Here is a 22,072-nt window from a genome sequence, read left to right as displayed (position 1 = left end):
CGCCCACTCGCCGCCCGCCTAACGCCCGGCACGTGTAGAGTCGCAAGCAGCACCGTCTCGCCCGCCTCAAACTCCCCTCCAGCCATGCACGACGACTCCGACGACGAGGAGTTCGTGTACCCCAGCACCGACGGCGAGGCCCCCGCGCCCGAAACCCCGCCGACCCCGCCCGCCCCCGCGGTGCAGCCGTCGCCGCCGCGCGCAGGCACGCCGACCCCGGAGCCACTCGTGCACGCCGCCCGGGCGCACTCGCCCGTGCCGTCGAAGAGCCACCCGAGCGCGGCGCAGCTCGAGGCGCTTCACGCGGCGGCGGCGTCGGGCGACCTGCGGCGCATCCAGACGGAGTTCAGGAAGGCCGTGCGCGCGGATGACGTGGATCCGTTCGAGCTTGCGAACGACGCCTCGCCGCGCACGGGCCTGACCGCGCTGCACGCGGCTGCGAGCCGGGGGTACTTGGAGATCGTGAAGTGGCGTACGTGCTGTGCTGTTTTGCTCTATTTCTGGGTGTGCGCGTGCTGAGTACGAGCAGTGGTGGACGAATGTGGCGCGATACCGGACATTGAGGACAAGGAGGGCGAGGTGCGCGATAAGTCGTGTTTGGCGGGTGTTGAGACTGACGTGATGTTCAAACGGGCAGACTGCATTGCACAAGGCTGCGTTGAACGGTCACCTGCAGGTCATCTCGTATCTGCTTCCAGGGAAGTCCGACGTTCATGCCCGAGACGCAGACGGGTGGACTGCGTTGCACAACGCATGCTCAAAGGTAGACTGAATAAAACCTTCGTCTCCTTGTATGCATTACTGAGTCTCGCTTAGGGTTATCTCGATATTGTTCGCTGGCTTTGCGAACGTGGAGGTGCAACTTCTGAAGTCGATGGGGCACCCGGTGTTGACGTACGCAGCAAGGGCGGCTGGACGCCATTGAGTGCGTCCCCAATGACCTTGTGATATCACCGTGCTCACCGACGTGGTACCGTCCTACAGTGAACGCTGCTTCGAAGGGACACCTTCCGGTGGTTCTATATTTATTGACTAAGCAGACCGCCGACCCGCTTGTGAGGAACAACTGGGGAGAGACCGCATACGATGTCGCTTCAGCCGTCTTCGAAGTCTGGATCTGCGAGGTAACATGGCATACGACCTCTGGTACCTATAACACCTCATCACCGTCATACAGGTACTACAAAGGTTTGAAGCGGACAAGTGGCGGAATTCGGCCGTACCATTCAATCCGTTGGCCGTACACACTACCGTTCCACTCGTACTGTACGAAAACCAACGTTTGGATGTCAGGCTGAAGACTTTGGCAGTCTCCGGCGGTCGTCCCAAATTCTCTGCATCTGGACTAGGCAGGCGTGGTCAGCGTGCGCCGTTCGAACTGATACTGCCGAATCCATCGGAGACGAGCGGGAACAGGATCGGAGCATGGCGTAGCGATGTCCAACTTCCTCTTCGCGAAGATCCCTTTACCCTGCCCAAACCTGGGTCGTCGCAGGAGGGCGCAGAGCGAAGTCACTTCTGGCTGTGAGTGCATTACACTTCTCTATGGCGCGCTGTCTCATGTGTGTTTCATCACTAGGTCTGACTGGACGTTGGATGTAACTCCTCCTGGAGTGGACGCGCAGGACGGATGGCAGTACTCGCACTCATTCACCGACCCAGACGACCAATGGGTCTCAGAGGCGCCCCCGCAGCTCGAGCGGCTCCTGACAGGAAACGGGGCGGTCGCCGCCGGGCTGGGAGGAAGCTCTCGCAACCGCAGCAGCAGCCGCGCGAGCACCAGCACGGGCCCGCACCCGCACGGGCCCCATACGTGGGTGCGGCGGCGCCGGTGGGTGCGCGTGATGCGGCGGAGGCTCGATATACCCCCGCTGCCGTTCCTCCAGCCGGACGGTGCGATGTACCACCTGGTGGACGGGCAGCTGATACCCTTCCTCGAGCACGACGGGAGCGACTATGGAGGGAGTGATGGGCAGGAGCTGGGCGCGATGCCGAGTTCTGGATTGGGATCGCAGGACTATGTGGCTCGTGCGAGATACCTAGTCGGGGCCCCTCAAGATGGCCATGATGCCGATTCTGCGCTGGATGCTCGCCGTATGATTGCGAAGCTTGAGCGTGCCACGACTGAACTCAGGCAGGGAATTCTGAGTGAGTTGTCCTATAGATTATATGCATCGATGCCTGCTGACAGTCATGGAAGCCGACGAAGATAGCGAGCGTCGCATCCAAGGGGAGGTTCTCCTGAACGCTTATAACCGCGAGCTTGAGAGGCGCAGACTTTCTGCTGGCGCACAAGGGCTGCTCATATCGGGTGAAGGTATGTCGTTTCCAATTTGCCAAGGCTTGCGAGTGACATATTGTGGCATAGATGATTACGACTTTGACGATGATGATGACGAGGAGGAATTCCGCTATCCCGGCGCGCCATCCCCTCCATTGACTGCACGCCCGCCCTCGCTCCGGTCCACAACAACAGATTACTTCGCGCGTGCGAGCGGGTCCAGCTCGAGGACACCGGCAGATCTTACGCCGCACCTCTCTCAAGCTCCTGAGTTCCGTGTGCCCACGCATGAGGCGCCGCAGAAGGTGTTGACCCCTAGGTGGACGGCGCCGACGCCGCACCAAGTCCACGCTCAGTGGGAAAGAGACGAACATGTATCAGAATGTCGGGAATGTCGGCGACGCTTCAACTTCTTGAATCGCAGAGTAAGCTTGCTTTTAGGACGATCACTTGGCATATGCTCACATTTTTTTAGCATGTACGTTATAGGCTCACGCAGACGGTGGTCCGCATACTAACTTTTCTCCCTCTAGCATTGCCGGCGGTGTGGACGCATATTCTGCGATCGCTGCTCTTCGTATAGGGCCCTGCTCGATCCGTCTGACATCGTGCACGATCCCTCCTTCCCTGAGGCCACACTTCTTGCTACCCAGCAGCGTGTGTGCCAGGGCTGCTACGAGGAAGTGACGGCAACGGTGCCCACTGGGCTTGCCACATCGCGCACAAATTCGATGGAACGGATATTCATCGACCAGAGGCGGCTCTCGATACCTAGCCCAACGCGCGGGCAGTCCAGCTCGCAGCTTAGCGACCTTGCGGAGTGAGTGTCTGCCCCAGTGATCATAGTGCGATGCTCATGTTTTGCGAATAGATGTCCCGTGTGCAATGTCTCCTTGGACGACCTCGGTACTCCCGACGTACAGGAAGCACACGTCAAGAACTGTCTGGAGGGCGGTAGTGGCAAGGTGCCCCAGACTGCCAAATACCTTGTGTATAAGCTTCCCGCGGAGAGTGCACTGATTGGCACTGAATGTGGGCTTCCATGTTTGTTGACATCCAGATTCTAGACTGACGTGACTCAATAGGTGTTATATGTTTGGAAGAGTTCGTTAAGGGTTCTACCGTGGCTCGGCTGAGCTGCCTGTGCAGCTTCCACAACGGTATTCAAAACACTACTCCATGCGCATCTGCCTATGCTGACTTTCCCGCTATAGCTTGCTTGTCATCCTGGTTACAACGTGGCCGCAGCTGCCCCGTACATGCCCGCTGAGGCCCGCGCCCGCGCTGTTCTTGCTTCGTACATATGCTATCGCTCTGACTATGCACCTGGATATGGCCTACTGCTACACATTAATCGTTACATCCCGATAACATACCTAGCACCGTCTCTACTCGTCTCGCGGAATGGAAAAGGGGATGCGCGCTTCGTCGATGCGGATGATGCTCGACAGCTCCTCCGTGTCCGGCTCGATGATGTCCTGGCCCTTGATCCCGTCCTCCTGGTCGTCCTCGTCCCACCACGCGGGGCGGCCCTCCTCCTCTTCTTCGTCATCTTCTTCGTCGTCATCGTCTTCCTCCATATCTGATTCCGAGGGCTTGTATGATCTGTGCAGACTGGTCAGCCGGAAATACAGGGTATGGGAGGGGCAGCATACAGGAATGCCCACATGCGCTGGTCCATCTCCGCCCGTGTAAGCTGCTCGCCAGGCGCGACCTCGCCGCGCCGCCGCCGCTTATCGAGTAGCTTCTGCTTGTGTTCCTGTTCGCGGACGAATGTGTCGTGTAAGATCTGGTCCGCCTCCGTGTACGACATCGCTGCTGTGGGCGTTGCCCCTGCCCCTGCCTGAATATTGAGGTCACGATCAACTCTAGGCTCCCAAGAAGCACTGAAAAAAGGCACGCACCCATCGCGCGAGCGCGCGCTGCTTTGCGCCGATGGGCTTCGGGGGTTCTGGCTGTGTTGGAGAAGAGGGTCCGGGCGCGGCGTCAACGTTCATGGAATGTTGGTCGTCGCGGATGGTCGTCTGCTCGAGCTGGTTGCGGATGCCCTCCACGCCGAGCTCGCCGAGGCGCGCCCGTATCGCGGCCTGCTGGTCCTCGAGCTGCTTGATGAAGGTTGAGCTAGAGGTTGAGCTTTGAGGCGAGAGGGGGAGGAGTGTGCCTGGGTATTAAGACATGCACATGCGCCGCAGCGACCGACTTTGCAAGATGGGAGCTTACGTTTCGGCGAGGGTGCGCGCGTTGCGTTTGTAGCGCTCCTCGAGCTCGCGGAGGGAGAGCTTGTGGATGGGGGCGTTGGTGATGTTCTTGACACCATCTGGCTTCGGTGGGCGCCGCATGAACGACGGAAGATCTGAGTTCTGTTTGCGGGCTCTGGTTGGGGACTGCATGTTGTAGCAAATAGCGGGTGCGTGGAGGTTGGGGCGGGTACAGGGGGTGTTGAGGAAAGAGGAGAACAATTGTGGCAGGAGGCTGCTTATATATGATCGGGCAAGTGCGAGCGCGGTTCTGATCAGCAAGCAGTACGTATCCCTGGTAGCTTCTCAATTCAGCACCCAGGTCCGCAGTGACGCTAATTTGCAGGCGGGCCACCAGCCGCATCCTCTTCTGGACGTCTCATTCACCGAGTCATCATCGCATAGTTGCCGATATATTTTACACGGAAACACATGATGCTACCTCCCCAAACATCGTGCATTTATCGTACATGAGATCGCTCCTTCGTGGTTGTCGTTTAACTAAACATGTCGCCCTACATACGGATGGATGGATCAGCGCAACTGCAGTATATAGAAGTTTTAGAGTACTTACGTATCCGGGAGGCATGAACTCGTCGTTGTCAGGATTCTGCCCACCCAGCGGACCACCACGACCACCCCTAGGATTACCCTGTCCTGGGAACGGGGGCGGACCGGGGAAGGCTCCAGGGCCGATAGGGTCGAATCTGGCTCCCGGAGGCGCCCCCATCGGAGGAAGGAACCCGTCTCCACCCCAAGGACCCCTACCTCCAGATCCTGGACCACGCATCCCAGGACCGAATATCGGATGATTCGGACCAACAAACATACCATCCCCAGAGCTATCCGGGAAGAGCGGAGACGGAGCGAAAGGGTTGCTCGGGAAAGGGTCACGGTCACGACGTCCGATCTCGAGTGGACTGCGGGGCGGCATACGTGGGTAGATGTCTTGGGGAGCGTATGGGGGCTGTTCAGGACGCGGCCGCGCGGGAGGTGCCTCGGGAGCGCGTGGTTGACTAGGACCAGCGTTTGTCTCCGGTTGCTCAGTGTAGCCTTCCTTGCGGAGGCCAGGCATCAGCTTCTGGAGCGTGCTGAGTTTAAGTTGGGAGACGAAGTCGTCGATGCGATTGGAGGAAATGAAGCCGTGTACAAGCGGGGGAGCGTCAGATGCGGAGAGATCATGTGGGAAGAATGAGGGCGAAATAAAGTCGCCCGTGGAGATATCTAGCGTAGCAGCTTTGTCCGTCTAGTCGCGCAAGGTCAGCATAGATCGAATATATAACGCGGCACTGTAGCTTACCTCGATCGCAATAGAGTTGATGAGTGTGCGACTACCCAACTTCACCACTTTCACGAGAAACTCCAAACTACTCTGCTCATGTTTGTACCTCAACGCATAGTTGCTGGGACCGTGTTGGTTCCACTCCTCAGGCAAGACGTTGTCCTCAAAGGTACGTGCGGGACCGCTCTCATCTGTACCCAGGAGACGGAAGCCGAGAACAGTGAAGGCAGAGTGTACAAGTGCAGCGATTCCGTCCTGAGCAGACTCAAGTTTCTTGTTCTTGGCTGGCAGAACCTTCGGCAAGGCGTGAAGCAGAGCAGATGCGTCGAGTATGTTCGCACTCATCGTAGGTCAATGGGAGGAGCGGATGTCGTAGGCGCTCACGAGAACGCGCAAGCATATCATCCCGATTTGGAAGGAGGCCAAACAACAGCAAAGGAGTAAATGGGCGTCTATTGTACTTCGTCTTCCTGCGCGTCTTCGGGTGTCCCACTCGACCAAGTACACCATCCTCACCCACTTCCTTGCAACTCTCTATCCATCTCAGCATGGCACGGAGGGACAGATCATACTCCCCGGACTCGTCGAATAAGAGGGTAAGGCCGTCTCATCGTTCTTCACCTCGGTCTCCGTCGCCGACCAGGCGCAACGCCCAAAGGCCCACTAGATCGAGGTACGACGACGACCGGGAAAGGGATGGCTACCGGGACAGAGAGCGAGAGCGGGAGCCTCCCAAGGCCAGGGAACCCAACAGGGACCGCGACCGGGATAGGGACGTCAGGGATAGAGATAGGGAGAGGGACCGCGACCGCGACAGATACCGCGACGATAGGTATCGTGATGACCGCCGCCGAGACCACCGCGACGGTAGGCGGGACGACCCCCGACGCTCGCGCTCCAGGGACCGCAGAGACCGCGACCGCCCGCCTTCACCTTCCAGAGCGCCACCGCAGCCCGATAGCAAGACTTCCACGCCTCCGGTAGAGGATGAGAAACTCAAGGCGAAGCGCGCGAAACTCGAAGCGTGGAAGAAGGAGCGCGAGGCGAAGAAGGCTCTGGATGAAGCCAAGGCGAAGGCCTTGGCCCTAGCTGGGAAGTCCGCTGCTGGTGAGTCTTCTAGGTTTCATCCTAGTATTTCGTGATTTCACACCACTTGATCCTTTGTAGCTGCGGCGAGCACAAGCACGGCAGGCTCTCTCAACCGCTCCGCTCTTGGAAGCCTTGGGCTAAAGGGATTGCCTGTGAAGCTTGACCTGTTGAAGACGTCCAAGTCTGCCGCTGTTTTCGACGATGCTGTAGAGACTAAGCGGAAGCTTCAGACACTCGACCTGCCAGAGGTCGACATGACTATGACGGAGGAACAGTCGAAGATTGGCAGCTTGGAGGGCGACGACGAGGAAGAGGAGGCCGCAGCCGCCGCAGAAACCAAGGCTGAGGACGCCATGGAAGAGGACGATGACGTCGACCCGCTGGATGCTTTCATGAGTGGTGTGAAAGAAGAGGTCAAGAAGGTCAACTTGGAGGACATGAAGAAGTTGAATCACACGGGCCATCTTGGCGTTCGTTTGGACGAGCACGGAGACGATCAGGACGACGAAAGTCGGCCAGAGGTCGATGAGCTTGACGCCACAGAACTCAACCCGGAAGATATCCTTGCTCTCGCCGCCAAGAAGGCAAGAAAGAAGGATATGGCTGCAGTGGACCATTCCAAGGTCCCATACGAACCTTTCCGCAAGGAGTTCTATGTTCCTCCTCCAGATATCGCTGAGATGACTGACGAGGATGCGGATCTTCTTCGACTCGAGCTCGACGGTATCAAGATCAGAGGTGTCGATTGCCCTCGCCCTGTCACGAAATGGAGCCATTTCGGCCTTCCTGCGAGCTGGTGAGTACCCTGGTTCGCAATAAATTGAACCGTTACTTATACTCTTCTCATGCAGCTTGGAAGTCATCAAGAAACTCGGTTATGCCGGGCCGACACCAATTCAGGCTCAGGCTATCCCTGCTATCATGTCTGGTCGAGACGTCATCGGTGTAGCTAAGACGGGCTCAGGAAAGACTATCGCCTTCCTACTTCCCATGTTCCGGCACATCAAGGACCAGCGACCCCTCGAGCAAATGGAGGGGCCTGTTGCAGTCATCATGACGCCGACGCGGGAACTTGCCGTTCAGATTCACCGCGAGTGTAAGCCGTTCCTTCGCGTGCTTAACCTTCGTGTGAGTGTTGATGTTTTGCTTATGTCGAACGCGTGTCTTAATGTCGTTTACAGGCTGTCTGTGCGTATGGTGGCTCGCCCATCAAGGACCAGATTGCGGAAATGAAGAAGGGCGCTGAGATCATTGTGTGCACTCCAGGACGCATGATCGACCTCTTGACCGCCAACTCAGGTCGCGTCACGAATCTCAAGCGTGTCACCTACCTCGTCCTTGATGAGGCGGACCGTATGTTCGATATGGGTTTCGAGCCTCAGGTCATGAAGATCGTAAACAACATCCGTCCTGACAGGCAGACTGTCCTCTTCTCCGCCACCTTCCCCCGGCAAATGGACTCGCTTGCACGCAAAATCCTTCGCAAACCGCTCGAGATCACCGTTGGCGGCCGGTCCGTTGTCGCGCCCGAGATCGAGCAGATCGTGGAGGTCCGAGATGAGGACTCCAAGTTCAACCGCCTGCTGGAGATCCTTGGCCAGACGTACAACGAGGACCCTGAGTGCCGCACGCTCATCTTCGTCGACAGGCAGGAGGGCGCGGATAACCTGCTCAGAGAGCTCATGCGCAAGGGCTATCTCTGCATGTCGCTGCACGGCGGGAAGGACCAGGTCGACCGCGACTCCACGATTGCAGACTTCAAGTCGGGCGTCGTGCCTGTCGTCATCGCCACTTCCGTTGCGGCCCGTGGTCTGGACGTGAAGCAGTTGAAGCTCGTCATCAACTACGACGCGCCGAATCATATGGAGGACTATGTGCATCGTGCGGGACGTACCGGCCGTGCAGGCAACAAGGGGACTTGTGTCACCTTCATCACCCCGGAGCAGGATCGGTACTCGGTGGATATCTACCGTGCCCTCCAGGCCAGCAGCGCGGCCATGCCAAAGGAGCTCGAGACTCTAGCTAACGGTGAGTGATTCTACAATGCTCCGCAAGAATGGATGCTGAATACGTTGATGCAGGTTTCCTCGACAAAGTCAAGACTGGCAAGGCTAAGGTCGCTGGCTCCGGCTTTGGTGGAAAGGGTCTTGACCGCCTTGACCAGGAGCGCGATGCTAAAGAGAAGGCAGAACGCAAGGCGTACGGCGAACCCGACGAAGAGAAGGCCAACGAGGCGGCGGCGGAGACGAAGGCTGCGGCCGCCCCGACGGACGACATGACCTTCGGCAGCTTCAAGGTCGAGGTCAAGCGCGGCCCTGCACCCGACTCCTCGAAGGGCCTCCTCGGCGTAGCAGGCGCCGCTGCGGCCGCGAGACGCCTCGCACAGCAGAAGGAGGAGGAGAAGCTGCAGAACTCTTTGCGCGCGGCGCAGGAGGCGGCGGACCGCGCGGGCAAGGACACGCCGGCGCACAAGCAGGCGCTGAGCGTGGTGGCGAAGCTGAACGCGCAGCTGCGCGCGCACAAGCTCGTCGCGCAGTCGCAGATCCAGCACGAGGAGATCACGACGAAGCGGAACGCGATCGACGCGACCGAGTTTCACGCGGTCATCCCGATCAACGACTACCCGCAGAAGGCGCGCTGGCGCGTCACGAACAAGGAGACGATGGTGCAGCTCATCGATATGACGGGCGCGTCGGTGACCAACAAAGGTGCGCTGACATATGTCCGGTGTGGTGGGAACCGCTCGCTCATATGTCATAGGTATCTACTACGAGCCTGGGAAGGAGCCGCCTGTCGAAGGCCCGCCGAAACTGCATCTGCTCATTGAGTCGAACGAAGAGTGGCGGGTGAGTAAAGTCTGCTTTGTTCGTGTGTCTTTTACTGATATTCACATTGTCGTACAGGTCGAACAAGCCGTACGGGAAATCAAGCGTCTGCTCGTGGAGGCCTCAGCCGCTGCGCTGCAAGCCGAAATGCGCAACCCCACGGCGACCGCGGGCAGATACAGTGTTGTGTAGAAGTGTTCTTGCATCCTAGTCGGTTTGTGTCCTTGTACCCTTGTTTCGCACGTTTCCTACCATACGCAATGCAACCTGTTTTCCAGTCGGGCCGTGCTGCAGTGGCCTTGCCAACTGACGCCCCTAGGCCTGCGGCTGCAAATAGGCTTTCATCTGGTAAGTTCTATCGGGACCCGTAATTGAATACGCGGCCCCAGAATAGCAGTTCGATCGGCGGTGCCGGTGATCCATCGGCACAGGGTCAACCGAGGTCCCACGAGCGCATCGGGGCGTTTGGCGAGCCTGCTGACGCGACGAGATGCCATGGTATGCAAGCGAAAATATTTCTAGCAGACTCGGAATGAGTCGTGCGGGATGCATGATCGTCCACAGGAATAGCGATCGTGGCGGGGGAGGGGGCGGCTTGCGCCCCAAAAGGCCGGGGTCGGTGCGGGGTGCGGGGGCGCGGCAGGGCAAGTATCGGCGTTCGCAGTTAATGATAGGACGGTGCGGCAGAGGGCTGCTACAAATCGCGTATGACACGGAAACGTCTGATTCCTATATAGCCTGTTGCAGCCTTTATTTCTCGCTGTCCTTTCCCTGCCCCCCGCTCCTGGTGCAGTCCCTGGCACGATGTCGACGACCCAGCTGCACGACGCGCCAGCCCCGGCCGAGGCGTTCAAGGCCTCCCGGAGCCCGACCATCTCGTCTGGCACGCATGTGCCGGCTGATGAGCTCAGCACGCCCGGTCCAGCCAAGGACGCTGCGGTGTTGCACGGAGGGGAGGGCCTGTCCGCCTTCCCGGAAGACAAGAAGGTGCGTGATTATCGGGAGGGTGACGCAACCGGTGTGGACGCGTGTGGGTCCTCATGCCGCCTTCTCCAAACTAGGAAGAGGTGCTGGAGAACGCAGAGGAAGACTGGACGCACGACCCCATCAACCCCCGGAATTGGCCCTTCCGCAAGAAATGGATCATGGTCTCGATTGTACGTCTTCCCCGTGTTGCCTCGCACTCGTCCAGCGCACTCAGCATAAATTCATAGGTATCACTCTACACCTTTGTGACGCCTCTGGGATCTTCTATGATGGCACCTGCGCTTCCAGACATTGGCGCCCATTATAACATAACAAGCCAGACGGAAATAGCTGCGACGCTCAGTGTCTTCCTCATAACGTTCGCCATAGGCCCGCTCTTCCTCGCACCCCTCTCAGAAATTTACGGCCGCTCATGGGTGAGTCACATAGGATGTCTACGCGGAGTCGCTGCTGCATCTCTAATGCATTCATTGCCGTAGGTACTACACATTGGCAACCTGCTCTATCTTGCATTCAATTTCGGTTGTGCATATTCGCCGACGGTCGGCTCTTTGATTGGTTTCCGGGTTCTTGGTGTGTCAAAGGCGCTCTGCGTTCCCCAGATCTAGTGGGCTCACTTTGCACCAGCTGGTTTTGCAGGCAGCGCACCGATCGCGTGCGGCGGAGGCACCGTCAGTGACCTCTTCTCAGAAAAAGAGCGGGCCTCCGCAATGGCCATCTACTCTCTTGGTCCACTTCTGGGACCCGTCATCGGACCCGTAGCGGGTGGATTCATTGCGGAGACCATTGGTTTCAGATATATCTTCGTGGTCGTCGCTGGGCTCTCCGCTATTGCAGCCGTCCTGGGCATCCCCTTCCTCCGCGAGACGTACCACCCGGTTATTCGGTTGCGTCGCGCGAAGAAATCTGGAGACCCGGAGAAGGCCGCCAAAGCGCACCCGCACCTGATCGCCGAGCATGGAGGCAAGCTGCACAGGCTTTATGTCGACATGACGAGGCCTTTCATCCTCCTGACGCAGAGCATCATTTGCTTCTTACTGAGCGCATACATGGCCTTGTAAGTTGCGTCGTCTTCAATTGTGTCTTCACTTCTGACGTCCGTTCCTTACATAGGATGTATGGTATGAAGCCTTCCTCGCAGCATTCGTGCAGTTTACAGATAACTAACACATATGTCAAGGTATCTACTACCTCATGTTCGCCATCTTTCCCGGTAAGTGTTCCCCGCGGAGAGGTCACGGACCTTGGTGCTCACTCTACCATAGAGGTCTTCACGGGTATATATGGCTTCAGCATCGGCACAGGCGGTCTGGCGTACATTGGACTGGGCGTTGGATTCTTCCTCGCAACGCTGTTCGGCGCGTACTTTGCCGACCAAGTATATGCACACGTACGTCAAGCCCCCCATCATACGTCTGGTGCTCCTGTTGACACCCACCTGTCCCGTGGCACATAGTTGGTAAAAAAGAACAACGGCGTTGGCAAGCCTGAGTTCCGCATCCCTGCCCTGGTCTTTGGCTCGTTCTTCGTCCCCATCGGTGTCCTGTGCGTGTCCTTCCTCCAAACATCATGTGCTACTCTCTTCTGACAACCAAGCAGCTGGTATGGCTGGTCGGCACAAGCGCATATCCACTGGATGATGCCTATCGTCGGAACTGGCATCTTCGGCTTCGGCATGATGACAACCTTGTACGTCCTCCCTTACGCAGAACACCACCAGTCGTACTGATCGCACCCGCTGTCCCTCAGCCTCCCCATCCAACTGTACCTAGTCGACACCTTCACCTACGCCGCGAGCGCGCTGGCCGCCGCATCGGTACGCATCCACCTGGCACACATAGTCTAATCCCGGAGTAGCTGACCGCATAATGCCACAGGTCTTCCGCTCGATGCTCGGCTTCGCCTTCCCGCTGTTCGGCAGCCAGATGTTCGCCGCGCTCGGGCTCGGCGGCGGCAACTCGCTCCTCGCGGGGCTCGCGATCCTGCTCGGCATCCCCTTCCCCATCTTCCTCTGGTTCTACGGCGAGCGCATGCGCGCAAGCAGCTCGCTCGCCCGCTGAGCCACCACATCGCCTCAGCGGTTTGTGGATAGACAACATGATGGTGGCTCGCCGCCGCCCCCGAACGCCTTCGCGTCCGGCGATCGCGCGGACGCCGCCCCTCTTCCTGAGCGGAGACTCAGCGGCGGACGGTGGCGCGGGGGAGAGCCGCCTCCAGATGGATCTATGACCCCCTTCACGAAAGCAACGGTACACACTGTATACTTAACACAGCACCGTAACCTACATTGCGCCGCCAATTGGCCGCACGATATTCGGATAGCACGACACTAATAGATGATTCTAATGCCATGCGATCCGGACTTTTCACATGCCCGCCCCCGTCGTATCAATGTCGTGCGTGTGGACGTGAACATTTGCACCTAGGTCATACCGGTACGCATCCCGCCATTCTTCATATAACAAAAAGTCGTGAAGGGTCGTGCAATTCCAATCTACAAGTCAAATACAGATCGAACACTCGGGCTCCTCATCGGCCCAGCCCATACCCGCGCGACTTCGTGCTCCCGCCCAGCCCCCCATCCGTGGACGCCCGCACGCGCTTTTCCACGTCCGTCACCTTCGTGTCCAGCTCGCGCACCGCGCCGTCGATCCACTGCAGGCTCTCGAGGTGGCTGCTCAGGATCTGCGCAATCTGCCCGATCGCGTCCTCGCCGCCGTCCTGCGCCCCGCTGCTGCCGTTCGCGCCGCCCGCGGGCAGCGAGAGCCCGTTCACGGAGTCGATCATCTGCATGAGCGACCCGGAGAGGTCGTCGAGGTGCCCGTGCAGCTCTGTTGCGAGCATGTAGCTGTGTGCGCGGTCAGCGTCAGCATCAAGGGGAAAGGAGAGCACTACGTACTTCTTGTCGCGCTCGGTGTCAGCGGGGCCGGTGTCGAGCGCACGGAGGCTGCTGCCCTGGCCGCCGAGGATCTCCTCCGTCGACTTCTCGTACGCGTCGAGGGTAGAGGCGAGGTCCTTCTGCTGCTGCTCGATGTGGTCGAGCGACTGGTCGATGTCGTTCTGTTCCCGCTCAGCCGCGAGAACCGTAGCGTACAACCGGGCGAGCTGCATGTATAGCGTAAGGACGATCGGTCAAAAGCATACACAGACACGCTCACGTTGTTCCCGTTCTCGATCAGCGCTCGGTCCCACACAGCGACCTCGCCCGCGAACTTCGTGAACTCGCGCACGTGCGTCTCCAGCTCGCTCGACCACCTGTTGACTATCTCCTCGATCGTCTTACCGCGCAACATCGATGGAGGCGGAACGGCGATAGTGGGAGCTCCGGGGGCTGCTGACGCGCCCGGGGCACAAGCGTTCGGTGCAGTGGCTGCGGGCGGTGGTCAGATGGTGAATATCTCGACAGAGCGCGACAACATACCTGCGGCACCATCTTTGGGCTTGTCAGCAGTAGGAGCAGCCGCCCCTGTGGCCGGAGCTGTAGGGTCATTCGACGTCAACATCTGGTCGATGCCTTAGGTGTCAAGGTTGCCACTAACCCGTAGCCGCCTTCTTATCTCCAAAAAGGTTGAATGACGATGCCGGAGGTGCTGCTGCGGTTGTTCAGAACGAGCCATCGTAACGAAGGTTGAGCGCTCTCACCTGCCGCTCCGTCCTTCTTTTCTTCGGGCTTGGCCCCGAACAGACTGGACGCTGCGCCTATACATACAGGAATTGAGGTCAGACCCGATTATGTCATGGCATATTCGTGACGTACCGGTAGTAGCGCCTGCAGTTGTGGACGCGCCCGACGCATCCTTGTTACCCCCTAGACTGAAAGCGGGCAATGTAGGTGCAGCAGGAGCGGTACCAGTCGCGCCAGCTGCAGGCGTAGCGGTCGATGTTGGTGGCTTGGCTCCGAAAAGTCCGCCGCTGAACAGACCACCTGAGGGCGCTGCCGGAGCCGCACCTGCAGCTGGCGCCGCGCCTGCGCTGGGTGCAGCGGTGGTGCCTTGCGGGTCTGCAGGTTTAGGAGGGAGACCACCGAAGACTGCCGGTGGTGTCAATAGATGCGCGTGCAGTTGATAATGAACATCACATACGTCCGCCCCCAGTAGCCGGTGTCGAGGAGGTTTGGTCCGCGGGTTTCGCGCCAAACAGACCCCCAGACGGAGCCCCGCCGAACGGCGTACTGCTACTGGTACTCGTCGCTCCGGCCGCGCCAGTGGTGTTCGTCGCCCCTCCGCCTCCAAACAAGCCTCCGCCAGCAGCAGGCGCAGCACCGCCGCCAAACAATGAGCCCGCCTGAGGCGCGGCCCCAGCAGCGGGCGCAGCAGGCTTCGCACCGAAAAGTCCACCACTTGGTGCGCCCCCGCCGAAGAGTCCGCCCGTCGTTCCGCTCGCGTTACCCGTTGCTGGCGCAGCATTTGTCGTGTTCGAGGCAGGAGTCGAGCCGAATCCGCCGCCGCCGAACGCACCACCGCCAAACGCGCTGCCGCCCGTCGCCCCCGCATTCGTCCCTGTTGTTGGTGCGTTCGTGGTGTTTGAGGGAGGGACCACGCCAAGCGGGCCGCTGCTAAATGCACCACCGCCGAATGCACTCCCGCCGAACAACCCGCCAGGAGGGGCCGCCGAGCCTGCCGCGGGGGCTCCAGTAGAGGACGCGTTGGTGTTGTTGCCAAAGATACCGCCGCCGGGAGCGGATGTGTTAGTGGTGTTTGACGATCCGAACAATCCGCCTCCTGGTGCAGGGTTGCTGGGGCCGTCTCCGAGAGGCCGCCGCTAGGAGCGGGAGGGTTTGAGGTGTTGCTGGAGCCAAAGAGACCTCCTCCTGCGGGTTTTGCTGTAGCACCGGTGAATACATGTACGCGAGACAGAGCACGGATGCACGTACCACCAAAGGCTGGACCACCACCAAAGAGATTGCCTCCAGATGCTCCTGCTCCAGCTGGCTGTGGTTGCCCAAAGAAACCGCCTGCCGGCGCGGCGGAGCCTGTGTTCTGGCTGTTATTTGCGCCCGAATTTTGACCAAAGAAACTCATGGTGGTACAGAGAAGAGGAGCAAGAGCGAGTACAACGCGTGCGCGAACGCGGAGACGCGCCTCCCGGTCACGTGTGCCACTCGGCGCGTGTCTCTTCCTGTCGAGTGTCGGAGTCCTCCGTTGCGCCTTCAGCTTCAGCTGCGACGATGACAAGGGATCTATTGAATGTGGGTAGAAACTGGAAATGTATAACAAGTCTTCGTGAGAAGCGTGGTACAATGCAGCAAGTATGAGGTCGTTAATGTAGACAGGTATACCGTGTCGAACTAATAGGTAACAACACCTCCAATGGGTATACACCACTGAGGCGGAGACGACGCTGGCGGCTGCCTCCTCCGCTCCGGATGGTGGTAGTACGTGCTGTACCGCTTCCCGTGCCCCGGCGAGCCCGCGTCGCGCGCCAATTCGATGACATCACTCTCTCCGCTCACTCTTTTTTAACGGAGCTCAACATGTGCGGCTTACTGCGCCTTTCATGATGATGTGCTAAGCAAGAGGGCAAGGGCCCTCAGTGCTGTATACATGGGCTACCGTACGGAAGGAAATGCATTACGCACGCGGACACCGAGGTGTCGCAGTGTGGGACTGCATGCACCTCGTACGGCGTCGGGAGTTACCCCGGATCAGCATCGTACAGGCACAGCGGCTTACCCACTAAAACCTCCGGAGTGAGTATCCAGTCATTTGGCAGGGCTTGCTCATCTTGCAGTGTTCCGGACCATGTTGCTATGACTGTTGGTGCTGGAATCGCTTGCTTACCCGCTGTTCTTTTGCTAGTGAGAGCGCGGTCTAGGGAGAAGCGCTTCGCTACGACTTGCATCCATCGTTGCTCAACATACCTACGCTCCAGTCTATCCTGGAGGGGGGCACGGTCGCCAACAACACGTTCACATCTAAGGACCCAGATCAGGTACGCAGTCTCAGTCAGGATGAGGCGGGCCAGTCTGGTGGGGCCATGCAGCGGTTCGTTCAGGTTATTGCGCACAGAGTAAGTGTGGGCGCCGAGCGCTATGCCCAGGGTAATCCTCGGCAGCTTCACGCCTTTCTTCTCAAGAAGTCCCCTGGCCATCGCCCATGCAGTGTCCTGTCCGGGCAAGACGCACTCGCACAGGATGTGCTGCATGGATTCAGTCGTCTGGCATCCTGGGCAGCGGGCCCGGGCCTCATAGCCAGGTATGTTGCTCCAGAAGCTTCCAACACGGAGCCCTTTGTGGATGGCTCGCCATATGAAGTCACGCGCCTTTCGAGATACAGGGTCTTTACGCAGGAGGGTCCATATCGCGCTTTCGGTCGGTTCGGCGCCAGTATCGCGTAGCATCGAGCGACATATCTCATGGACGTTACGTTCGGTCGACGGGCGCGGCGGCAGCCCATTCCAGCGCCGAATGCCAAGGTACGCGGCCTTCTGGGTGAGATAGAGCATCGACGCTCCACGGACTATGTACCTCTCCGGCGCCGGGGGGTACATGGGGAGGTGCGGCCGGGCTAGGTTTGCACCTTGTCCGGCCAGTCGGTCCGCTTCTTCATTCCCATGCACCCGCGCATGGCCTTTAACCCATTTAAAGGTCGTAGGCGCACTACGCGTGCGTAGGAGTCCGACCAGGTTTCGTATGACATCCGCATTTGCAACGCCCAGCCATCCCTGCCTTTCCCATAGCGGTAGGTGTTTTGTCAGTCCATCAACCACGTATTTCGAGTCGCTAACAATGTGCATGGGGGCATGCGGCGGGGTCTTCCTGTGCGCTAGCTCGACAGCGTACATTTCTGCGACTTGGTTCGTTTGCGAGTCGTACGGCACCCTTGCCCCTTCGTTCCTCACGTCACCGTCCCCAAACCAGACGCCGCTTCCCGCACGAGCGTTCCCTGACCCATTTCCTACCGAGGATCCGTCCGTGAAGATCTCAACTTCTTCACTTCGCACTTGAAAAGGCGGCTTCGGGCGCAGGGCCGGTCTTTGGTCTCTCGAGCTAGTCGGAACAAAGGCCCTCAACGCTTCCACGAGGGGCTCAGGCGTCGTGATCGACGGGTTGAAGAGTATCCTGTCATTCGCTATCCTTGCCGACTCATTTGCCCTCTTTCTCCCTGGGGTAAGGGTGAGGCCGTCCGTGTTGTCCGCTCTTGCCAGGCTCCACTTAGACGTCAACTTGGTCAGGATTGCAGCCGCCGCCGTCGCACACCGGTGTGGATTGTCGCAGGCGTACACCTCACGGTCTCTCCGGCATGGCACACATCGGCATTCACGGTTCGGGCGGTGCTCGCTGTCCCCGTCAGTCGTGCGTCTAGCAGCTTCAGCACATTGGCTTACGGTCCTGACTTGGTGGGAGTCACGCAGACATTTACAGCTTTTCGAGTTTTCAGAGTTCCGTCCTTCACCACGGCCCACGTGGTACCACACTGGCAGTTGAGCTCGCAGGGCCATGGAGGGGTTGCTAGTCTCACAGGTGACCCCATACTTCTTTGCCACTTTCATCATTGTGCGGAGGCACTGCGGCAGTCCCGCTGCGGCGCGTGTACTGACTTTCCAGCTCTGGAGGAAAGTGTTAATTCTTGCGTTCGCTTCAACGTGCTTCGACTCCGCTGCTATCGCCTTCGCAAGCAGGGCGTCCGCAATCAGGGCCCAGAGGGGGCGCTTGAGGCCTAGAGCAAGGTACTTCCGCAGCCACATGAGATCTATCGCTTCGTTCCTTGAGCGAATGTCGAGAAGTTTCAGGCCCCCAGCCGTGACGGGTTTGTATAGTTGCTCGCGCTCGATGCGGGGGTGTAGGTCTCCATTCCAGACGAAGTTTATCATGATCTTCGTGAGGCTCTTTTCAACACTCTCCGGCATCCCTTGAACCATCGCACGAAACTGGGTGCGCCCTGCTAGCTCAATGCCTATTGCTAGCTTACGGCCATTCAGGGAGGGCTTCCCCTTCTGCCACTTAGCAAGGTTGGTCTGGATCGTGTTTACTACGGGCGTCCAGGGGGCTGAATTATCGATACCATTTCCTATCCACGCCCCTAGAGATCGAATCGCCTCCCCATCCGGCACGATGTGCGCTGCCAGGGGGATCTCCGGGCCGTTCGCCGTCATCCGCCTTGTCGCGATGACGCGCGCGCGGAACTCGGGCGATCCAATAGGTAGAACTTCAGTCTTCTCATCATTGAAACGGGCTCGCGCCGCACGGCACCATCGGGAGGCGATACCCTGCATGACATCATACTCATCGTCCTTACTCAGGTACACCGTCGTGTCATCCGCGAAGAGCTTCGCGATGAGGCGCTCCGCCTCCCCCGGGACTCGGAGGCCGCGCAGCGAGGACTTACGGAGGGCACTCGCTAGCGGTTCGATGGCTAGGTTGAAAATCAGGCAGGAGATGGGGTCCCCTTGTCGGACTCCGCGCACTATCCGGAAGAAACCACTCCGAACGCCGTTAACAATCACACAGCTCTCCGCGCCCTTGTAGAGATGCTGTAGGGTGCGTATGAAGTTGTTCGGAAAGTTCATATGTCGCATGGCTTCCCAGAGGTAGGTGTGATCAATCTTGTCGTAGGCCTTTTCTTGGTCTAGTGCGACAATAACCCCATCGACCTCCTCAGCTTCCGCATACTCTATCATCAGCTGCGAGAGGCGAATGTGATCAAAGATGCGTCTGCCTGGTATGAAGCCCGCCTGGTCTTCGTGGATGATCGTCGGGGCAACTTCCGCAAGCTTAGTCGCAAGTGCCTTTGTCATGATCTTATAATCGGAGTTCAGTAGTGTTATGGGTCGGTAGTTGTTTATCTCTCTCTTGTCCTTCTTTAACTTATAGATTGGGCAGATCCAGCCATGGGCGAAGTCCGAGCCGTCTGTGATGCCATAGGTTTCAATGTCGTTGAAGACCTTCGTCATGGCTTTCGCTAGATCCACCGCCGGCGCGCCCTTCTTGATAGCTGCTCTGTACCACTTATCGTAGCTTTTCCAGACTTCAGTCGGCAGCCCGTCTAGGCCTGGGGCTTTCCCGGACGCCGATTGCAAGATGGCATCCGCGACATCGTCCCTACTCAGTTTCTGGGCCAGATCGGCTTTGGCATCATTAGTTAGCCTGGCATTCGTGTCCGAGAGGGCCTCCGCAATGTAAGCATCATGATCCTCTCCATCTTCGAGCGGGTCGTCGCCCTGGAGGTCGTTATAGAAAGATTTGGCTATATTCGCCATCGTTTTAGAGTGATTCGTGTAGGTCGGCGGCGCCGACCCGGGTTCGAGCATTGTGTACATAGTTTCCGACACTTCCGGCGTCGTGTTTCCACGCATCCAGTACCGCGTCATGGTTTCGCTCTTAGCCCAGTGCCGGGCATTTGTCTCGGTTCGCTTCCAATTGAATCTCTTCTGCTCTAGCTTGGTGAGTCGGTCCTGCAAGAGGGCGGCACGCTCCGCTTGTCTCGTTACCTCCTCGGCCGGAAGTTCCGCGTCAGACAGGTGGGCAAGCGTTTTGGTTAGGTCCTCGCGCATCCTGTCGATTCTTTTCTGCATCTTGGGCACCTTCTCTCTCGCCCGGGTTCGAGCCGCAGCAGAGAGTTCCGCTTTGAAGGCGGCGTACATTGTTTGGGGGTTCGACTCGGCCGTCCTCGTCGGCATGCTTTCGATCTGTCTGACGAGGGCAGCGGCCAGAGCTAGCATAGATTTCTTCATTTCCTGGTCTTCGAGCAAGTGAGTAGGCATGACCCATCGGCCTTTCCCGATGAAGGGCGCCTTGTAGTTCTGAATCGCCACCGACGCCAGTAGGTGATCAGTGGGGATGCCCGGTTCCGTAATATCCCAGTCCGAGCAGTCTTTGAACGTCTGTCTTTTCACGTAAATTCTATCTAGTCGTGATTGGGAAGAGGTGCTCTCCTGCAGGAACGTGTAGCGCGGGGCAAGGGGGTTCGAGCTTCTCCACCCATCTATCAGATCGAGCTTTTCGCAGAGGGCTTGTAGTGCCTCCCGCGGTCTCTCCGGGTCCTCTCTCTGCGGTACGCGGTCCGCCCGGTCCTCGACAAGGTTGAAATCACCAAGTAGGAAGTCAATGCGGCCCAGGCGTTCATTCCCCAGTCTCACCCAGAAGGCCTCGTTGTCCGTCGCATCGTTCGGGGCATAGATGTTCAATATTTTAAGCGTTCGGTCTTCGGCCCAGGGGATGGAAGTTAGGATGGCTCTTCCAGGCACTATCTGCCGCATTACGGGTGTGCAGTCTTTCAGAACGCGTTTGTTTATTACGAGGGCTACCCCTCTCGCACCCGTACTGTTGATGGGGTCCGGGGAGTGTAGGATGGTCATGTTTCGTCCGAAAACACGGTTCAGGGATTCCACGCGCTCGTCGTTCAGGTGCGCTTCTTGTAGTACGAGGATAGCGATTTTTCTGTCCCTGACTAGCTGATTTACAAGCATCCATTTGCTCGAGCCTTCCGTGCGGCTCTCGGTACCAAATCCTTTGATGTTCAAAGTTGCGATGGTGAGTCTCGCTTTTGATCTGGGCTTCTTTCTTCCACTCTGTACCGTCTCCGACCTCGCCGCAGGTTGTGGAGGTACTGACCTCGGGACGCCGTCCGATTGCCCTTGTCGCACAGCCTCGGCTGACTGTCCGTCGCTTGTCCGATCAGTGCTTCCACCCCCCACTCTGCCACCGATCTCGCTGCTACCATCCTCAGTGCCAGTTCTGGCAGGGAGGTCACCAGCACCTCCGGTAGCTCCGAGGCGCGTTTCCAGAGCCAGTAGATTTTCCTGAGGGTGTGTGGTGTGTGTGCTTTGTGTTAACGTAGTGGTTGTCATTTTTCCCGTTCTGCCTCAACCAGGACGAACGGTAAGGGGGCATATCCCGGCCCCCACGGTCGACTATGCATTCAGGTGAGCGCCGCTTCCGCGTGCAGCGGCGTTTCCATCAGCTTCAGCCTCTCGGCACGGCACGTCGTGGCTTAAATAAGCCGCCGTTGGTTGTGCAAGCACAGAGAACGCTCGAGCTTTCCTGTACTCAGGGAGCCAGTATATTTGGGCAAGAGCGGACCACGGTGCCTCGCGCGACAGGTTTCTCTCGCGGTTGAGACGCCTGCCGTGCGTGATGGGCCGGTTGCAGATACTAGTTGGTCATGCTAGTAGAACCGTCTAGAGTGTTAGTTCGTTAAAAGAATGCCCAGTCGTTCGCGCCAGTTTTATGGACAGTCGGCATCTCATTTGGGCCAGATTAGACATGGGTACCAAGAAACATCTGTGGGACGTGCGCAGTCAAGTTCGTCAAGAAGTCAGCCATATGTACGGTGCATGTGCAGGTGAGAGCAGCGGAGAGAAATTTAGGGACTATGGCATGTTGTATGGTAGTGGAGCGTGGAGACGGGTCGTCGTGGGCTCAGGATGTCCG

General features: G+C 58.4%; 9 protein-coding genes across 9 annotated transcripts; 3 read left to right on the top strand and 6 right to left on the bottom strand.

Annotated features, from left to right (window-relative positions):
* The first annotated feature begins 173 nt into the window (after positions 1-173).
* TRAVEDRAFT_142805 (FYVE-domain-containing protein) lies at positions 174-4,679 on the top strand. The gene is made up of 16 exons (XM_008037101.1): positions 174-472; positions 530-579; positions 638-763; positions 817-925; positions 985-1,124; positions 1,178-1,524; positions 1,580-2,148; positions 2,201-2,317; positions 2,369-2,706; positions 2,815-3,101; positions 3,153-3,313; positions 3,367-3,441; positions 3,496-3,886; positions 3,937-4,124; positions 4,186-4,414; positions 4,502-4,679. Coding segments are annotated over exons 4-13 (2,091 nt in total). The 5' UTR covers positions 174-472; positions 530-579; positions 638-763; positions 817-924; the 3' UTR covers positions 3,552-3,886; positions 3,937-4,124; positions 4,186-4,414; positions 4,502-4,679.
* A 229-nt stretch (positions 4,680-4,908) lies between these two features.
* TRAVEDRAFT_142800 (uncharacterized protein) lies at positions 4,909-6,155 on the bottom strand. The gene is made up of 3 exons (XM_008037100.1): positions 5,819-6,155; positions 5,093-5,764; positions 4,909-5,033 (listed from the first exon to the last, which is right to left on the bottom strand). Exons 1-3 carry the CDS (start codon positions 6,143-6,145, stop codon positions 5,016-5,018), a joined length of 1,017 nt encoding a protein of 338 aa, XP_008035291.1. The 5' UTR covers positions 6,146-6,155; the 3' UTR covers positions 4,909-5,015.
* A 136-nt stretch (positions 6,156-6,291) lies between these two features.
* On the top strand, positions 6,292-9,997 carry TRAVEDRAFT_162222 (P-loop containing nucleoside triphosphate hydrolase protein). Its single transcript, XM_008037099.1, has 8 exons — positions 6,292-6,396; positions 6,459-6,907; positions 6,968-7,685; positions 7,741-8,017; positions 8,071-8,917; positions 8,971-9,597; positions 9,650-9,735; positions 9,793-9,997. Exons 3-8 carry the CDS (start codon positions 7,144-7,146, stop codon positions 9,904-9,906), a joined length of 2,493 nt encoding a protein of 830 aa, XP_008035290.1. The 5' UTR covers positions 6,292-6,396; positions 6,459-6,907; positions 6,968-7,143; the 3' UTR covers positions 9,907-9,997.
* A 492-nt stretch (positions 9,998-10,489) lies between these two features.
* Positions 10,490-13,079, top strand: TRAVEDRAFT_162218 (multidrug resistance protein 4). Its single transcript, XM_008037098.1, has 12 exons — positions 10,490-10,701; positions 10,776-10,871; positions 10,929-11,117; positions 11,181-11,274; positions 11,329-11,758; positions 11,815-11,822; positions 11,882-11,914; positions 11,967-12,091; positions 12,158-12,246; positions 12,301-12,390; positions 12,451-12,517; positions 12,579-13,079. The coding sequence occupies exons 1-12, from the start codon at positions 10,519-10,521 to the stop codon at positions 12,759-12,761; spliced, it is 1,587 nt and encodes a 528-aa protein (XP_008035289.1). The 5' UTR covers positions 10,490-10,518; the 3' UTR covers positions 12,762-13,079.
* A 92-nt stretch (positions 13,080-13,171) lies between these two features.
* Positions 13,172-15,491, bottom strand: TRAVEDRAFT_142793 (uncharacterized protein). Its single transcript, XM_008037097.1, has 9 exons — positions 15,104-15,491; positions 14,784-15,074; positions 14,459-14,731; positions 14,344-14,400; positions 14,241-14,294; positions 14,123-14,179; positions 13,860-14,071; positions 13,601-13,806; positions 13,172-13,549 (listed from the first exon to the last, which is right to left on the bottom strand). Exons 1-9 carry the CDS (start codon positions 15,192-15,194, stop codon positions 13,231-13,233), a joined length of 1,560 nt encoding a protein of 519 aa, XP_008035288.1. The 5' UTR covers positions 15,195-15,491; the 3' UTR covers positions 13,172-13,230.
* Positions 15,492-16,335: 844 nt separating this feature from the next.
* Positions 16,336-17,547, bottom strand: TRAVEDRAFT_116058 (RnaseH-domain-containing protein; the record flags this gene model as incomplete). The annotated part of the gene is made up of 1 exon (XM_008037096.1): positions 16,336-17,547. A coding segment is annotated over one exon (1,212 nt), but the record flags the coding sequence as incomplete, so codon positions are not given.
* Positions 17,548-17,616: 69 nt separating this feature from the next.
* On the bottom strand, positions 17,617-18,195 carry TRAVEDRAFT_85637 (uncharacterized protein; the record flags this gene model as incomplete). Its single annotated transcript, XM_008037095.1, has 1 exon — positions 17,617-18,195. A coding segment is annotated over one exon (579 nt), but the record flags the coding sequence as incomplete, so codon positions are not given.
* A 261-nt stretch (positions 18,196-18,456) lies between these two features.
* Positions 18,457-19,032, bottom strand: TRAVEDRAFT_78861 (uncharacterized protein; the record flags this gene model as incomplete). Its single annotated transcript, XM_008037094.1, has 1 exon — positions 18,457-19,032. A coding segment is annotated over one exon (576 nt), but the record flags the coding sequence as incomplete, so codon positions are not given.
* A 1,134-nt stretch (positions 19,033-20,166) lies between these two features.
* Positions 20,167-21,108, bottom strand: TRAVEDRAFT_115922 (DNase I-like protein; the record flags this gene model as incomplete). The annotated part of the gene is made up of 1 exon (XM_008037093.1): positions 20,167-21,108. A coding segment is annotated over one exon (942 nt), but the record flags the coding sequence as incomplete, so codon positions are not given.
* Positions 21,109-22,072: the final 964 nt, after the last annotated feature.

Source organism: Trametes versicolor (genome assembly GCF_000271585.1).
Source record: "Trametes versicolor FP-101664 SS1 unplaced genomic scaffold TRAVEscaffold_3, whole genome shotgun sequence".
NCBI classification, from domain to species: Eukaryota; Fungi; Basidiomycota; class Agaricomycetes; order Polyporales; family Polyporaceae; genus Trametes; species Trametes versicolor.
Note: the sequence above shows the minus strand (reverse complement) of the source record. Positions and strands in the feature narration are given on the sequence as shown.

Excerpts from the sequence above, each read along its gene's own strand:
- TRAVEDRAFT_162218 (XM_008037098.1), top strand. The coding sequence starts at position 10,519 with ATGTCGACGACCCAGCTGCACGACGCGCCAGCCCCGGCCGAGGCGTTC. Across the intron at positions 10,702-10,775 it reads CCTTCCCGGAAGACAAGAAG|GAAGAGGTGCTGGAGAACGC; the intron begins GTGCGTGATTAT and ends TCTCCAAACTAG. Across the intron at positions 10,872-10,928 it reads AATGGATCATGGTCTCGATT|GTATCACTCTACACCTTTGT; the intron begins GTACGTCTTCCC and ends ATAAATTCATAG.
- TRAVEDRAFT_162222 (XM_008037099.1), top strand. The coding sequence starts at position 7,144 with ATGACTATGACGGAGGAACAGTCGAAGATTGGCAGCTTGGAGGGCGAC. Across the intron at positions 7,686-7,740 it reads TTCGGCCTTCCTGCGAGCTG|CTTGGAAGTCATCAAGAAAC; the intron begins GTGAGTACCCTG and ends CTTCTCATGCAG. Across the intron at positions 8,018-8,070 it reads TTCGCGTGCTTAACCTTCGT|GCTGTCTGTGCGTATGGTGG; the intron begins GTGAGTGTTGAT and ends TGTCGTTTACAG.
- TRAVEDRAFT_142800 (XM_008037100.1), bottom strand. The coding sequence starts at position 6,145 with ATGAGTGCGAACATACTCGACGCATCTGCTCTGCTTCACGCCTTGCCG. Across the intron at positions 5,765-5,818 it reads TCAACTCTATTGCGATCGAG|ACGGACAAAGCTGCTACGCT; the intron begins GTAAGCTACAGT and ends TTGCGCGACTAG.
- TRAVEDRAFT_142805 (XM_008037101.1), top strand. Across the intron at positions 2,149-2,200 it reads ACTCAGGCAGGGAATTCTGA|CCGACGAAGATAGCGAGCGT; the intron begins GTGAGTTGTCCT and ends CAGTCATGGAAG. Across the intron at positions 3,314-3,366 it reads TGCACTGATTGGCACTGAAT|GTGTTATATGTTTGGAAGAG; the intron begins GTGGGCTTCCAT and ends GTGACTCAATAG.
- TRAVEDRAFT_142793 (XM_008037097.1), bottom strand. The coding sequence starts at position 15,194 with ATGCGGGGGCGACGGGCGGCAGCGCGTTTGGCGGTGGTGCGTTCGGCG. Across the intron at positions 14,401-14,458 it reads AACTGCAGGCGCTACTACCG|GCGCAGCGTCCAGTCTGTTC; the intron begins GTACGTCACGAA and ends CTGTATGTATAG. Across the intron at positions 13,807-13,859 it reads TGATCGAGAACGGGAACAAC|CTCGCCCGGTTGTACGCTAC; the intron begins GTGAGCGTGTCT and ends CTATACATGCAG.